At 38.3% G+C, this 15,415-nt stretch overlaps 1 protein-coding gene across 4 annotated transcripts in view; it reads left to right on the forward strand.

The window, feature by feature from the left end:
- The first annotated feature begins 237 nt into the window (after nucleotides 1-237).
- Nucleotides 238-15,415, forward strand: part of HDAC9 (histone deacetylase 9) — a 274,226-nt gene continuing 259,048 nt past the window's right edge. For all 4 annotated transcript variants that reach the window (XM_069007080.1, XM_069007076.1, XM_069007077.1 and 1 more), the window contains exon 1: nucleotides 238-424. In XM_069007080.1, coding sequence (XP_068863181.1) covers nucleotides 319-424 — 106 coding nt within the window. In that variant the 5' untranslated portion in view covers nucleotides 238-318. The remainder of the gene's footprint in view (nucleotides 425-15,415) is intronic.

Here is a 15,415-nt window from a genome sequence, read left to right on the forward strand (position 1 = left end):
AAAGCGCAGAGATATTTCTTCATTTCTTCTTCCACCTGCCGTTGGCTGCCCGAACGCAACTGCTCAAACTCGGCAGCGCTCAGCCCCCCGCACGCTCACGGCTCCCTTCCTGCGGGCGGGGGCTGCCGACTGTGGATTTGGGGTTCTTCCCTCTCCTCATAGATACTTGTGCCAATGCTTAAACATTGCTAATTGCCGAAGCATATTATCTTACAACCCTCGCTGGAGGAGGTAGGACCGCAGAGGGTCGTGCCCGGCGCCTATGTGCAAGTGCAGTGATGAATCTCTTGTGTAGCTGAAGTGCAGACCAGGTGGAATATGCTGCAGACAATTTACGAGAGTGAATCGTGTTTTTCCTCAGATGGGGTTTCTGGACGTGAACAGCTCTTGGCTCAGCAAAGAATGCACAGTATGATCAGCTCAGGTAAGAGACAGCTCCGTGCCTTAGACTTGAGTGGCTGACCGGGAACCTGCAGCCTAGCATGACAAGAAAACCCCCTTCCCTTCAAGAAGTGACTTAATTTTTGTGGTCTTTATCTAAGTTGTTGTTATATAATTCTGGTAGTATTTTAGATAGAAGCTGCTGCTTGTGCGAGGAGTTTGTCTCCTTTGGTCTGCTGCTTTTCAGACACGGCAAAATGCTCACAACTGAAGTCGAGTTTGGGTTTCCTTGTTTGTTTTGTTTCGTGATGGCAAAATGGGGCTCATGGTACAGGCTTGTTCACAGGAAGAGGCTTCCTCAGACAGACCTTGTCAGGAGGCTGCATTTAGAGCCCCTCATAAGCAATTCTGGTCATATGTCTATTGTAAACAGGATTTGCTCTTTCTGTGAGTTTCCTTTTCTCTAGTTTGCATATGAAGGGGGTTTAATACCAATCCCTTTCTCTTTTCATTACAGTGTTACTTCAAGATTTCTTTAAACTGCATGGTTTGTTTTGGTACTTTAAAAGTATTTGTGAACCTGGCAATGGTAGTTACATGTAATGACTCACTGAGATGTTAATTGGATGTGTTATTTAATGAAGGTATTTCAAAGCTGCTCAGAAAGAGCACTGCATGTTTCCTGATGCATTTCAAGCTACCCCTGTGTGTTCTAGTTTCTTTCCTAGCTGTGTTTGAGACCTGAAAATGATGTACTGAGGATAAATTAACTTGGAAGAATTGTTGCCATTCAATTGACATGGGCCAAAAATGTCAAAATTTCAGGTTGTCTACTCTTATTCTCTCCTAAAGTCTGTTAATTCCAGTTCATTTTTCATTGACATGAAACCCTTGTCTATTAAGGTACAATGTTTTCTGGTTTATATATTTTTAAACATAGGTTTCTGACTTTATTGTTCAGAAAGTGTTACCTTTATAGAGGACCCGGATGTGGAATGCAGGGTGAATTGTTTACATGTACTTAGTCTTAGTTTATGCCCCTTTTGCTGGTTTTGTTTTTTTTGTTTGGTTTTTTTTTCTTTTTGGCTTTTTTGCTTTTGCTTTTACCTTTTCTTCTTTCCCAAAACTTGACTGACCTCAATTTTTAAAAAGAAATTTGGACATAGACCATACCTCTCTTCTCATATTACCTGTTTTGGTACACCTGTTGACCCTACGTCTGTTTGTTTGCTTTTTAAAAACTGTTTTTTCTCCTGCTTTGTAGAAAAAGAGCTAAAAGTTTTACTTGTGTTCCTTTCTTACGATTTTAGATTGTTGATCACCAATTTCAGCTCCTTTGTCAGGGACACAAATCAGGTGAAGGCACGTTTATTAATTATGGGGCTCTAGCAAAGACAGTGGGTAAGAGCAAAAGTTTTCCTGGAAGTGTTACAGTTCTTCTGCAAAGCCTTCTGCAGCATCAACCAATTCAAGAATTGTTGCTTTGCTTTATTACATTTCCTTAGTTTTTCTGAACAGCTCAACAGGTGTCCAGTGCTTTTAAATTGGTCAGAGATAAGACTGATTGCATCCTCTCCCTCCGGTCTGGCTTTTTTTTGTTATTTTTTTAGTACTATGTCAAGTTGAAATTAATGGTTCAGAGGTGAAAATTTGGGGGGTTTATCTCACTATGCTACCCTCCAACTGCCAACAAATATAATAGCAATTTTTTCTTTTGAAACCCAAGAAAAGGAGGTGATTTTTTTGTAAGTTTATAGCTCTGCTTTTCTTCACTGGAAATAAGAATATATGTAACTGATGATTTTTATCTTATAGTACATTAGGTAAGTTCATATAACATACACAATTTCCCCTGTAGTGCCAAGTAGAATAGAGGGAGAGTTTAGACTAAAAACAATCCCCACAAAACCTTATTTTCAAAAATATTATCCAGATAAAAGATGTTGAAGTATATATATATATGTAGGTATGTATGTATGTTCTGTAGAACACAAAATACTCCTCTGTGTTTCAGTTGGCCTATAAAATACACAACTAGACTGCAAGTAGTTGACATTATACATAGTCTGCAATTTCAGTTTATGTCACATGAAACCTCAAAGCCTGGTGCTGCTCTTGGTTACCTTCAGCTCCCTCAAGTTCAGCATCTTGCAGGATCAGTTCTGGTAACTTTTCATTGTTTCCATTTATGCTGCATGTAGGGAAGAAAGAAATAGCCAGGGTATGACAGTAAGCACTAGCAATTAGAGAAGCTAGAATCAGTCATTTGAATTTTGCTTCTCACAATGCCCTTTCTTTAAAGTTACATTCTCTTAAATGCATGTGACTTATACTCAGCTTAAAAATTTGCATGTATTTAAGAAAATAACAGATCCCTGAATGTTTATGCTTTGCACCCTTGATGTGCTTGCTCTAAAGACTTCAAGAATAGCTTAAAACTGTCAACAACAGTCAGATTTTCATGTTTGCTGGTATCCAGATACAATGCACATTTATTATGCAACTGATTTTAAACTGGGCTGAAGAGATCCCCAAAGAGGACAGGTTCACTTGTCACAGGATACATATTTGCAAAGCAAAATTTCTAAGAAGAGCATGCATAGGAAACACTTCTGCCATGAGAAACAGTTCTCCTGGTATTCCCTCAATTACTGCTTTGCCTGTCTGTCTCCATCCTTGCTTGTAAGTCATACTATGAATGAGATGATCTGGATAGGTACCAATCAAAAGTCTAATTATGAATGGAGCAATCTAGATCGGCGCTGACTCAAGAAGCTGTGTAATTTGCAGACACCTACACCTTACTGCAGAGAGCAGTTTCAGCTATCTTGAGAAGATTGAACTAGATTCTCCCATATGGTACTGTTGCTCTAAAATGCAGCAGCAAGTGCTGTGCATCTTTATTTAAGAAAATGATGCTGATATATTCTTGTTTGATACCATAGGTATTTTAATTTCACATTTACAAAATAAATCTGGGGTCTAAAGCCTCTTATTTAGCTGGAATTACTATTTATCTATGCTGTCCATTTTATTTTACACAAAAAGACTCAATTTCCATGTGTGTGCAATGCCACAGTGGATCCTAACATTCAGCTGGCCTCTGATCTTTCCACAATACAGGTAATAAACTGTAAGTCCTTGAAAAAAGGCATTTGGTGCAGCACAGTCCATGGGAAAGACACTCATTAAAATGTAGTTAATAAACAACCAATGCAGGGATTGCATTTCTCAAATAGATGGTAGTTGTATGAAGGAGAAAGAAGGACCTACCCAGTCCTGGTATCTGTAGGTGTGGAACTTTAGGAAGTGATGCCGAGTTCATTGATTTTGGTGATTTAATATACAGTGCTGTTTTTTCAAAGGGTAAGGTTGCTAAGTCTTCTCCACTGGCCATATCTTGATGTATAGCCTTGCAGTACCCTGCCTGAATTCCACCTTGGTTTTTATTGGATAAGGCATCCTCTACTTCCTGCCCAAAGTTGTTGTGTTGAAAAATCAAGAGTTCAAGGAGATCGTGAGCTTAAAGCTTGGCTTGTCAATGAGTTGACAGGTGACCTGAGCAAGTTACACAATCCATCTTATGTCAGCTAATCCTTCTGTGAAACACAGTAAATGATACCTGTCAGGATCAGGAATCGATAAAACAAAACTATTCTGAAGGGAATATAATGGTTCAGGATGATTAATTTGGTTGGCTGCATCTACCTACAGGCTTGTAAAATACCTTCAGTTTCACAAATGTAGCAAGTGGATGTAGTGAATGTTTATTATCTGCACCAGTCAGGAAATATAAGCTGTGTCACTTGAATATAAATGACAGAATCACTGGTGCACGCATCGTGTACGTGGGTTGACAGGCCCTCGTGACCATCTTCCCTCAGTAAACCCCAGTGTACACAGTTTGTCTTGTATCTATCATGAGTCTGCATGACCTTGTATACACGTACTTTGCTTTACACATGGATTTATATTGCCTTCAGGGAAAGTTCTTTGGTATTTGCTCTCCCATTTTTTCCTTTTTTTTTTTTTTTCTGAACAAAACCTTCACCTGCTCACCTTTTCCTGTGGAGAACCTGCAGAGAGCAAGCTCATTTAAAGTTTTGCTTTGATACTCATGAAAAACTTGACATATTTGCATATCTCAGGTAACATAAACTTCTTACAGATACCAAATGTTGCATTTATGGTATCTCAGGCAGTAACAATTCAGAGAGAGCAGAAAGAATGAGAATAACTATGCTGAGCTTTGTGGTTCTCTTCAGAGTAATGAAAAAATTGAGTGTGGAAATTCAGCACAGGGAAGTTCTGGATAACAACTGGAGTGGCTCTTTCAATGCCTGTTGTAAAGGTGAGGTACAAAATAATCTGTGCTTCATAGTAGTAGCTGAAGAATTTGAATTAATTGTTAGGGAAGTGTAAGGCCTTAGCCATATACAGTTAATACAATGAGAAGAAACAAACAACACAGACCTGCAGGTCTTATGTAATTTAAATCTCACTGATTTTGAGTAGAGGCTCTGCCCTGCAATGTATGCTGGACAAAACTTTGGTTATTAATTCAGTTTAACAAAAAACATGGTAAAATCAAATGAAGCTGCTTTTTCTGTTTTATGTTATTGAGAAGACATTGAATACAGATCAGTGTTGCCAATTTCATGTGTCTAATGCTCTAAGAACTAATGCTGTAACACTGCCTTTTCCTTCTTTTGATTTTTTTATTCAAGTCCCAGCTTCTGATGCTATGTGCTTACCTGATGGTCTTGCTTTGTATTAGTAGGTATATTTATAGGTTGTGAGAAAAGCCTGAAATTCAAAGTACAAGGCTGACAAGAATAGCAAGTTAGAAAAGCTGGAAAGTAAAAAAACTGTGCAAAAAATTACTTCAGAACCTCTTTTAGGGCTTTTCAGAGACCATTTAATGCTGCATTTAACAGTGAGGTTTGCTAGTACTGGCGCTAGGACACTCCTCTCTCTTCAGTGTGTTGAACTAAATCTCTTTATTGGAAAACAGCTTTTTTCTTCAGCTGTTTATGGCTTTAGCTGTTCAGCTTTATAACACCTATTGGTTTGCACTGCACTCAAACACACGGTTTCAGCCAGAGTCTTCCCTTCTGTAAAACTACGTGCAGGATGCATTTAGTTCATTATGGTTTGCAGTCAATATGTGGAACGCTTGTAACTCTTCTACTGCCAGAGCTTGAATCAGACCCATGTTTCTGTGCTGACTGCCCAGCCCCTCTCCTCTGCCTTGTCTTTGCAGAGAAACCAAAAGCTGGGAGAAAGCAGAATAGATTGATAGCCTGCAAAATATGCACATTCATTTCAGGTTTTGGTGTAGATGATGGGGGAGATTTCAGGCGTTGTTGCATTTTAACCTTTCCCAACTACTGCTGTGGGTAGGGTTTTAAATGTTGGTTACAATACAAAATATCATAGAGAAACGAATTGGCAGATATTATTGTCAAACACATGAAAATCTAAAATGCCCTGTTCTGTGGATCTCTTTAACAGGCTGACTCCTCTGGGTCAGTTATTCTTAGCCTAGTTATTTTCATCTTATGGCATTACAGGTCTAAGATTAGCCTGTTAGGCGTTATCATGCCATCTGAGTTACCTCCTAATATAACTGTACACCGGAATGATTATTTATAGACAGAGCATTCTGTCATTTTTGCTTTATTTCTGGTAGTTTAAATAAAGAAGAGCAACATTCAAGAAAAACCACAGATTCCTTCCTGCTGCCAAAACAACATGATAACTGCCTGCTGAGGGGCAGGGATATTGTTTAAAATGTGTGCTTGCAGCAGATGCAAACATCTTACCTCTCCTAAAACAAGATACCTTCGGGTACCACTGCTTCTGTCACTTCTGGAGGAGGGAGAGGGGTGCCAGATTGATGCACCAAATGACAGAGCTGAGACAGGGTTGTGGTTGCTGATGAGAGCAAGGATAACCAGGTGCTATTTTTAGGGGTCGGCTCTGTCAAGCTCCATGTTCAGTGTGAACATGTCACATATGCAAAAAGCTCCTCCAAAATGGACCCATTTAGTTTCATTACATAAAAGTGATGTCTGCTGTACGGGTAGCCTTCTACATGATTTCCACAAGACATAACAGGAAGCTTCAGCAAATTGACAGATTTTTAGTAAACTGTTCTTTATGACTGCTACACAAACATTTCTGCTCAGTAGAAGAACTTGAAACCTGAAGAAGAGTTGTTCAAGAACACAGGGAGGCTCATTCGCTCCTAAGGAAGTTCACTGGGATCTTTGTGTTTGTACGTGTATAACTAGGAGCAAGCTTTTCGCTTTTAGCGATGGTTTAGTAAAGAGCAGCAAAAATAGGAAAGCAGCAGATCTTCAGCTGGGTGTCAGTGCAGCCTCTGCCTGCAGTTGTTGCTCAGGAAGCAGGCAACTGACAAAATAGGGAAATATTAATGGATTATAATTATCTAATGAATTCCATCTTTTTTAGTTTTCTGCTCTAAATAAATGGTATGTTTCTGTCTATGTGCAGATTTTGTGTGTAATCAGGGGTCACCTGATTTGTTCTACTTTAAAATGTTACTGATATAAAAAGGCTTGCAAAATCAGTGAAAGCCTCTGCATGGTTAAATGATACCATGCTGGTTTAACTCCCATTATATAATAAGCAGCTCATTTTTTTTTTGTCAGTCTGGCAGTTCTATGCATGACTGTAAAGGTACTTTGGCATTTAGTATAATCTGAGCATAGCCAACACATCTGTTTTATTTGTTTTATGTCTCATGGTTGTAAACTCCTTCCAGCTTGTGGAGTATACAAACATGATGAGCTCCAAGAATTTTGCAGACGGATGTGCTAGAAATGCAGGATGCTTTATTCTAATGATAACATGTTCTTTCTAGTAATAAGACTGAATATCATCAAAGGGAGACAAGAGAAGTAACGGAATGAATTCTTTGAAAATGCCAAATCTATAAATCATGTTTTTACAATCAAAGACTATTGTTCTCTTTCATGATCCCTGTGGTTGAAGGTATGCATGCCACAGGGAGGAACCACAGTTACTCAATTTCAGTGAAGTCTGGAATGGAATAATGAGCAGGCTTAATGTTAATTTAATAATTTCCCCCCAATTGTTCTGTTCTTAATCCAAGTTTCCTTCTTCTTTCTTGGTGCCCAAGGCCACCACCTTGTTGGTGTTGTGCAGTAACGATATGAGGGAGAGAAGGGAAAACAGACTGTTAGTGCTTAATCTTACAGAGAGACTCTTTTTGAAGTTTTGTACTCATTTAGTAAAATGTTAGTGTTGGCCTTTTTATTTACCTGTTCATAACTCCATTTCTTGCAGAGACAGTAAGTTCTTCTCTACATCTACTTGCTTGATCTGTCGATAAACATCCCTATTGAAAATGTGTATTTTTCCTAAGCCTTGTGAAGTAGTTTTTTTATAGACACAAAAATGTAAACTCTTGGACTGTTCAATTTTTTATATTCTAATTTGGATTGACCTTGAAGTTTTGAAGTGCATAAAAGAATATACATATTGCAATATCACAAAGAAACATAAAGTAAGATACCTAGAATTTTTGAGATTTCATGCTAGCATAAATAGTGATGGAATCACTATGAGGCACAGAATGGTGTTAGAAATAGCAAAATGAAAATCATCAGTATTCGTATTTATACTGTCTTTATATTAATATATCTTCTATTTCAGGTAGGCACATAATGTTAAAGGACTATATAGAAATTCCTAGGATGCTTCAAAAGGCTTGTCCTAAAAATCCTTGCACAGCAGCTGCTGAAATCCAGTGGGACCTAAATTCAGGAGAGCATTTTACCTTGGTCTAGTAGCTCTCCAGCCGGTGTCATGCATATGCTCAAAACTGTTCCAGGCTCCAAAGAGTGATCTGCTTGTTCCCATGCACACATCCAGAAAGTTTGCATTCTTTTATTTGTTGTCACTGTTTTTCCTACAGGATCTATTTCAGAAGAGGAAGAAAGTTTTATTCTATTGTTTTAAAAATTGTGAGTAGTTACCACAGAAATAATTCCTTAGGATACAGTAAGTTTTACTTAGGTTTGTCAAGGAGTATGAAAGGACTGGCAGAAGAGAAAAAGGTTTGAAGAAATTATGAGAGAATTTTATAAATGGAGTAGTAGGGCAGAAATGAGCTATACAAGCACTTCCTGTGTTAAAATGGTGTTGTGAGGGAGGGTGGGAAAGGCTCTGAAGATGTAAGAGAACTATGTGGGAGGTGGAACCAGGGGATTTTGAAGCACAGTTCTAAGTGTCCACGAACACAGGAAAAATACAGTTGAAAACAGTTAAGAAAGCAATCACCTGCGATGAGAGAAGTTTCTGCCAAAGAAATCTCTAATGCCATCGTGAAGAATACATGGGAAAGTATGAATATTTTAGAATCAACAAGAGTTATTAAAAACAACCCAGGGCTGTGTTACTCTTGTAAATGACACATAAGCTAGTATTGAGGGATTTCTCTTGCTATTGTAGAGATTCTTTTTCTGTTTTCTTGGTCTGAGAATGAGGTTTGTGAGAGGCAGAGGTATAGGACATAGATTTTTTTTTCAGGCACACACTGCACATTCTGCTGCATCTCACCATCCTGAACTCCTTCCTTCCAAATGTACCTCAGCTTTCCTGGAGAACCTGCAGAACAATCTCAGCAGAGCTTTGCCATAAATTTCCATTCCTGTGTCAGCTGCATCATTCCTGTCTTGCCTTTTCTTCTTGACCTAGTAGGCAGTTTTCTGAGCTCTGTGCTTATTCTCTGGGTTTGTTTTTCTACTTGTGCCAGTGTATATCGGGTGATAATGGAGCAGCTGGATAACTCACTAAGAAGGGAAATTACAAATGCCAAAATCAAAGGGCTGTAGGCAAAGAAATAAAGAAGGAATGCTAATGTAGCTGAAATAAGTAATGGTGATACTATGGATGATTAAGGATACTGACACAGCTATTTTGTTTAGAAAATACGTGGTTAGAAATGGGAATATTGAGAAAAAAATCACCCTTGGGCTAAAAATCTCAAACCTCATCTAAGAAAGAATGCCTCCCTCTGCTTAGTGGTCATGCATATCTGCTTGTCACTGCTATGCGTCTGCTTTTACAAAGATGTATATATATTGCCTTATCACCAGTCTTACTCTGCCTCTCCTCACTGAGGACACTCTGGTATGGCTATATTAAAAACTGTCAAAAATTTTTGGAACTCTGGGTTTCACAAGTTAGTTGAGGTAAGCTTAAATGAGTGCCTGACGCAAAGTGATTTTCCTTCTGTAGGCCTAGCAGCCCACCGGAGGCGGATGCACATTCCATAAACCTCCTCATCTGTCTGCCATTCTTCATCTGCAGATACCCAGAGGTGCAGCAGCACATGTTTGTTCCCAAGACCTCAGGAACTCTTTCTTAAGGACCTGCCTTTGTTATTTCTTCTAAGGAATACTATCGCAGGTCTGTTCTGGTAGTGATTAGGAGCTCTGGGTGCATGGTAGGTTTTAAACCATTACCAGCCAAATAGGCTTTAGTGTTGTCCTGCAGACTCAGAAAGATGAGTGAGTATAGAGATCTGGACTATCCTTTCTTCTGTGCCCTCATTCTTCTGCTGGACGGTCACATCACTTGTACTGACACATGTGTCTTATTGGGACTGGTGGAATGAAGAGCTGATCTTGGTTAAAACATGACCCCCAGGTCCCTGTGCCATTGCAGTGTGTGCTGCAGTGTGGGGAAGGAGGGCATCATCCTTGGGGTCAGAGGGGCCATGAGTGGAGAAGGGAGACACAACCGTTCCTCTCAGTTTCAGCTTTGGCATACAGTGGCCCCAAAATATGTTAAACTGCTGCCTCTGAGATCTTCTGGAGATTTCACCTTGCTTCTCTCAACATTTTACAGGACAGAGCCTAAAACTTCACACTCAATTAGCACCTTGTTAAACTCCAGTGAACTACATAGCACTTTACCATTAAGTATAACTTATGCTAATTCTGTCCCTGTGAAGCTGTCAATAATTTACCTTTCATCGTCCATGGGGTACATTTCACCTGTTAATATGAAAGGAAAATTCCCTAAAAATGTACATTGTTTTGCATTAAGTGGAGTATTATCTCTCTGTCGACCTTAGCAACCTGCACCAAAGTTGAATGTACTGGAACCAGTAGCTGTCTTCCTCTCTAAGCTGTATCAGTACTAGTGCAGCATCTGTTTCAGGAAGGCCTTCATGGCTCTTGCATTCAGTTTCTGGTCCATTCTTTATTTGTGGTAGTTTTGTAACCTAAGTGTGCTTTAGTATGTCCTTAGACTTCCTAGACAATCTGGAAATCAATAGAATTCAAGTTATGGGAGAAAAATTTGCCTTCGTGTGATGCTGTTTCCTGGTCGCTGTTTATGTAATGGTATCAAATAGTTCCCAGTGTAAACCAAAAGCATAAAATAACTAACTGATGCTGACATGTTAGCAAACGCAGATCAAAAGGACCATATAATTTTCCCAGTTGTTGCTATAAATTTCTTACTGAGTACAGTTTCAATTTGAAGGCACAGTTTGAGTCTCGTGGCTGGCACAAGGTTGTATAGACATTTTTTGGATCAGAACCCTTCAAAACGACTGTGCTGTCCACAGTAACAGCCAAAGTAGAAGGTGCCAGATCTGAAAGGAGAGAGATTTTCACTGCTGTTGCTATGCTGTGAAAGTCTGCACATCTGAACTGGTGACAGCCACAAACTGTGTCCCCAGTGGGACAGAATGAAGAACTAGAAGCATTAGTTAGTGAAAATCATGTAGGAAATAACATGTTGTGACCAGCTCTCAGGAGGTGGTATTTGACTAATTGTCTAAACCCTCAGTAGAGAGAAAAAAAATCATCTTTTTCCTTAGATAACATGTTCAGGTGCTTAAACTTCATGTTTCTGAATGCAAATATAAAGTCTACCTGAAAGACTGTAGTTACTTTCTGCAGGAGGAAGGCTGTATATATTAATCTTCTATTTCTGCACTAAATCCACTTTGTTTTTATGTAACCCTTGCTTGCACTCCCCAGAAGGCCTGTAGTTATGCAAATAATTCTCATTTATAATACGGTTTTCCTCTTCCAATATAGATGGATGGATGCTTAGGTGGATATAAATAGTATGTGTTCCATGCAAAAAAAGCATAGTAGTGCAAATGAAAATCAGACTCTTTCTACTTATGGAAGTCTTTCCAAGCTCTTAATCATCTTAAATCCAATTAGTCTTTTCCTGTTTCTGACATGGCTCCCTTTGAGATGGGACAACAGAACTGAAATATTCCTGATGACAAAGTCTCATTGATGAATATGAAAACCTTCTTTTATCCTGCTTTCAGCACTTTTCAGTTTGGGATCCTGCTGTACATTGACCACATGTTGTCACTGAGCTGTCTGCAATGACAACCATCTGTTTTTAAGGTTATATTAAGGTTAATGAAGCACAGTAAGGTATATTCCACTCATTCCTCCCAATAGAAATTACCATGCACATGCAAAAAATGAAGTGAACTCTTGTATTTTGTTTCCCTATCACAAAGCTTTATTAGGACCTCTGGCATTACTCAGAGCCTTCCATGAAATATCCTGAAGAGATTTGTTTCATCTGTGGTTTTAACCCAATCAATCTTTTTTCCATTATTCTTCTTTCCAGACCTCTATTAAAATAGCAATTACTGTTGCGTCACTGCACTGTCAACCTTCTTTGAAACTCAAAAAGAATATTTATTTCCCTTCTGTTTTTTTCTTTAAAACTGTTTCTGATCAGCTATAGAGTTCTTGTAACTTCATGTAAAGTTACAGGACCAAAATTCCAGTGAGACACCTTGTGAAGGACGTTTTGCAAGCCCAGGTAAGTCTGTGGACCAGGTCCTTGACTGGTACCAAGTGTTGCAGCCCCAATAAAATCCAAGTCCTTTTTCAGTCACCATTTTGTTAACCCTTTGAGAGAATTTTTTATGCTTTTGTATTTCAAAGTATGCATGCAATTAGAATTCAAAGCTCATAACTGCATCTTACAAAATCAGTTTGCATCAAACTTGATTTGTTCCCTAAATGTCTATGAGATTAAAACAAATCAAGTTTAAACAAAAATTGGCTCAGTTGTGGCTGTTAATGGGGGATATAGTTTCTTAGAGAACATATGGGGAAAGAATATCTCTTTCCCTTTTTTCTTTTAAAATTACATGCATGGCTCTCATTTGGCTAGAATAATTTTTGCTAAGACAAAACGTTAGAAATTTTAAATTCAAAATAACTCGTTTGAGAAGTATCAGGAGACTAAAACAAATACAGTAGTTTATGCATTTCAGTCTTGACTCTTTTGTTCACAGTTATAGTGGTATAAACAGATCATATTTAAAATGAACAAAATTTTTTTTGTTTCACCGCTCATTTGCAATCCTGTCTGTAGTTGTGGTCCAAAGAGTTTAAAATGAAAAGAAAATATAAAGATTACAAATCTGATATAAATACTAGGGGATAAAACATATGAAAAGGGATTAAGGGATCTATATTTATAGCCTATAACAGAGAGCTCGAGGGACATGGGCACTGGCTATAAATAACTTCAAGGTAACAATATAAATGAAGGAAGGGAATTATTTGTTCTCAAAAGATGGTAAAGAATGGAATAGTAGCCTGAAGCAAAGAAAAGAATAGTTTAGATGTTAGAACTTTTTTGTCTCAGTAAGAGCTGTGGAGAGCAGAGACATAAATAACTAAGGTAGGAGGCTGAAGCAGTTCCTGAAGCACCAACTACAGCTATTTGGCTACAGATTAAAATTACTCGATGAGGAGTTGTGTTACAAAATTCACAGGGCTAGACTTAGTGATGCAAGCAGTTTTTTTTATTTTCTTACCTGTTACATTTTATAATGCCCACATTGCATGTTATGCATTAATTTCCTGCGAGGACTATGTAGATAGAATATTCCTTCCAAGATTAGTGAGAAGCTTTAACCAGATTTAGGGTAGAAAAATGTTATTATTCAATTAGAACCTCATTTATTAGTTGAATTTAAAGCCGTATTGTTTTCATCAAAGTAGTGGAGTTCCCTGCTGTAATTTGTTCTGGACTGAAGGAAGAAGTCCTCTATTCTCAACAGTCCCTAGATGAGATGGTGGCTTTTGAACACTGTAACCTAAAGTTTCTGCATAGGCAAAACAGCATCCGTGAATTGTACATGATGTTGTTGGAACACAGGGCATTTGCTGGGTGCTGCTGACTTCACTAATATGAAATGGCTTCTATAGGTTGGGTGCTATTAATTATTAAATTAATATGACAGTTGTTTTTGTCTAACATGTCATCCATTAGGCAATAATAGTTTTGAGGGACTTACAGTTTTAGTTGTTATGTGCAATATCCGTACAAAATATTGTTTGAGTTAATATTGGATCAGGTAATACAGATGTGCTTGGCATGCATAGCTTCAATAAGTGTCTGCATTTTTGCAAGAAGAGGAATATAATATCTACTCATTTCTGCCCAAGATTTCATACTCAACAGCCTTATGCTCTTGAGCTGTTAGCACTACAAGACATTTCCTCTGCTGTTAAATCAGACAGGGTCTCCTCTTGAATTACAGGCTTTTAGGCACACCTGAAGCTGAGGTTTTTAACTATTGGATTGGGTTTAGTGTATAATAGCTCAGAACATGTGCCTTAAATTTATCAGGCATTTATTCAATCTTTAGCTCTTTTCCTTGTTTTTCCTCTGTACCTCTTAGCTGTTAATTTCTGCAGCTTTGAAAAATCTCTGTCTTAATAAGGTAATTAATAATATTTCATGTGGATAATAGAGAAAAAAATGAAGATCCTGTATGGTAGAGGACAGCATTTGATTTTATACTTACCACCTCCTTTTGTCATCCCTTTTTGGCCATGCTCAAAACCGTGTTCCCTCTTGGCCAGATGACAGCACTGGAAGAATAACTTCTCACTCAGTGGCCAACCTTTGAAATCTAGCATGCCCCACATGCAAGGTGTCTCTGGAGGTAGTGCTGTTAGATAGACTGGATACCTCTGGTATTCCTGGATGTGAGATAAGTTTTTAAGAGAATGCTTGTTGTAGCTTGGAAATCAGTGGTAATCGCCTGTCACCTCTGTGGAGCAGGCACCGGCTATCTCCTGGAGCAATTTGCCTAATTTCATTCCATGGCCTTTGGATTGTACCTGCCAGTGTCTGAATATTGTCAATTTTCGGGGTACTAATAATTTCACTTAGATGAAACAAACGTGCTTTGAGAAAGATCCAGCTTTTCTAAGAGATTAGACTGCTGGGAAATGAGAGATCTGGTTTAATTTATGAAAACTTCATATGTTTGCAGTCTGTACAAAGTATTGTATTTCTTAATTTTTCTTTCTTTACAGGGCTTGTCATGATCTTTTCCTTTGTCACCCTTGAGTCTGTTTTTCTTTCTGGGAAGGTTGTATCTCATGTGCCATAAAAGGTGTTTCTCATGGTTTTCTCTTCAAGATGACCCATATAGTTGACAGCAGAGCTGCCTGATCTCTCTGCTTGGACTTCCCTGAATTGTGTTGCTTTACTCTGTCAGAAAAACTCAACAGTGTTGGGACATGATAACAGCTACACAATGGTCCTTGTACACAGAGATGTACTCCTCCCATTATGAAGGAAATAAAGTGAAAGTGTTTATAACCTGTTTGGCTTGGGATTTGTTGGCCTGAAGGATGTCTTATGTGTTTAGCATTTGTTTATGTCAGTTATGGGGCCCCTATGCATTCAAAGAACTTTGAGGCCTGTTGAAAATTGGAGTGGACTAAATTAAATTAAGAAAAAATTACTCTTAATTTCCCAAGAGTATTAAGATGGCACTTGCATGTTTACTCTGATTTTTTAGATGGAAGAATAAAGAAAGCAATCTGCAGCCCATCAGATTTCCAATGAGTGAAAATGGCACTAAGATGAAAAGTCTAGTTATTTGGCATGCATAGTGTCACATTTCAGTATTTAATGTTTGTTATGTTTTGAATGCACTGTCCATAAATATTTTAAT

This window comes from Aphelocoma coerulescens, chromosome 2, assembly GCF_041296385.1.
Source record: "Aphelocoma coerulescens isolate FSJ_1873_10779 chromosome 2, UR_Acoe_1.0, whole genome shotgun sequence".
Classification (NCBI taxonomy): domain Eukaryota; kingdom Metazoa; phylum Chordata; class Aves; order Passeriformes; family Corvidae; genus Aphelocoma; species Aphelocoma coerulescens.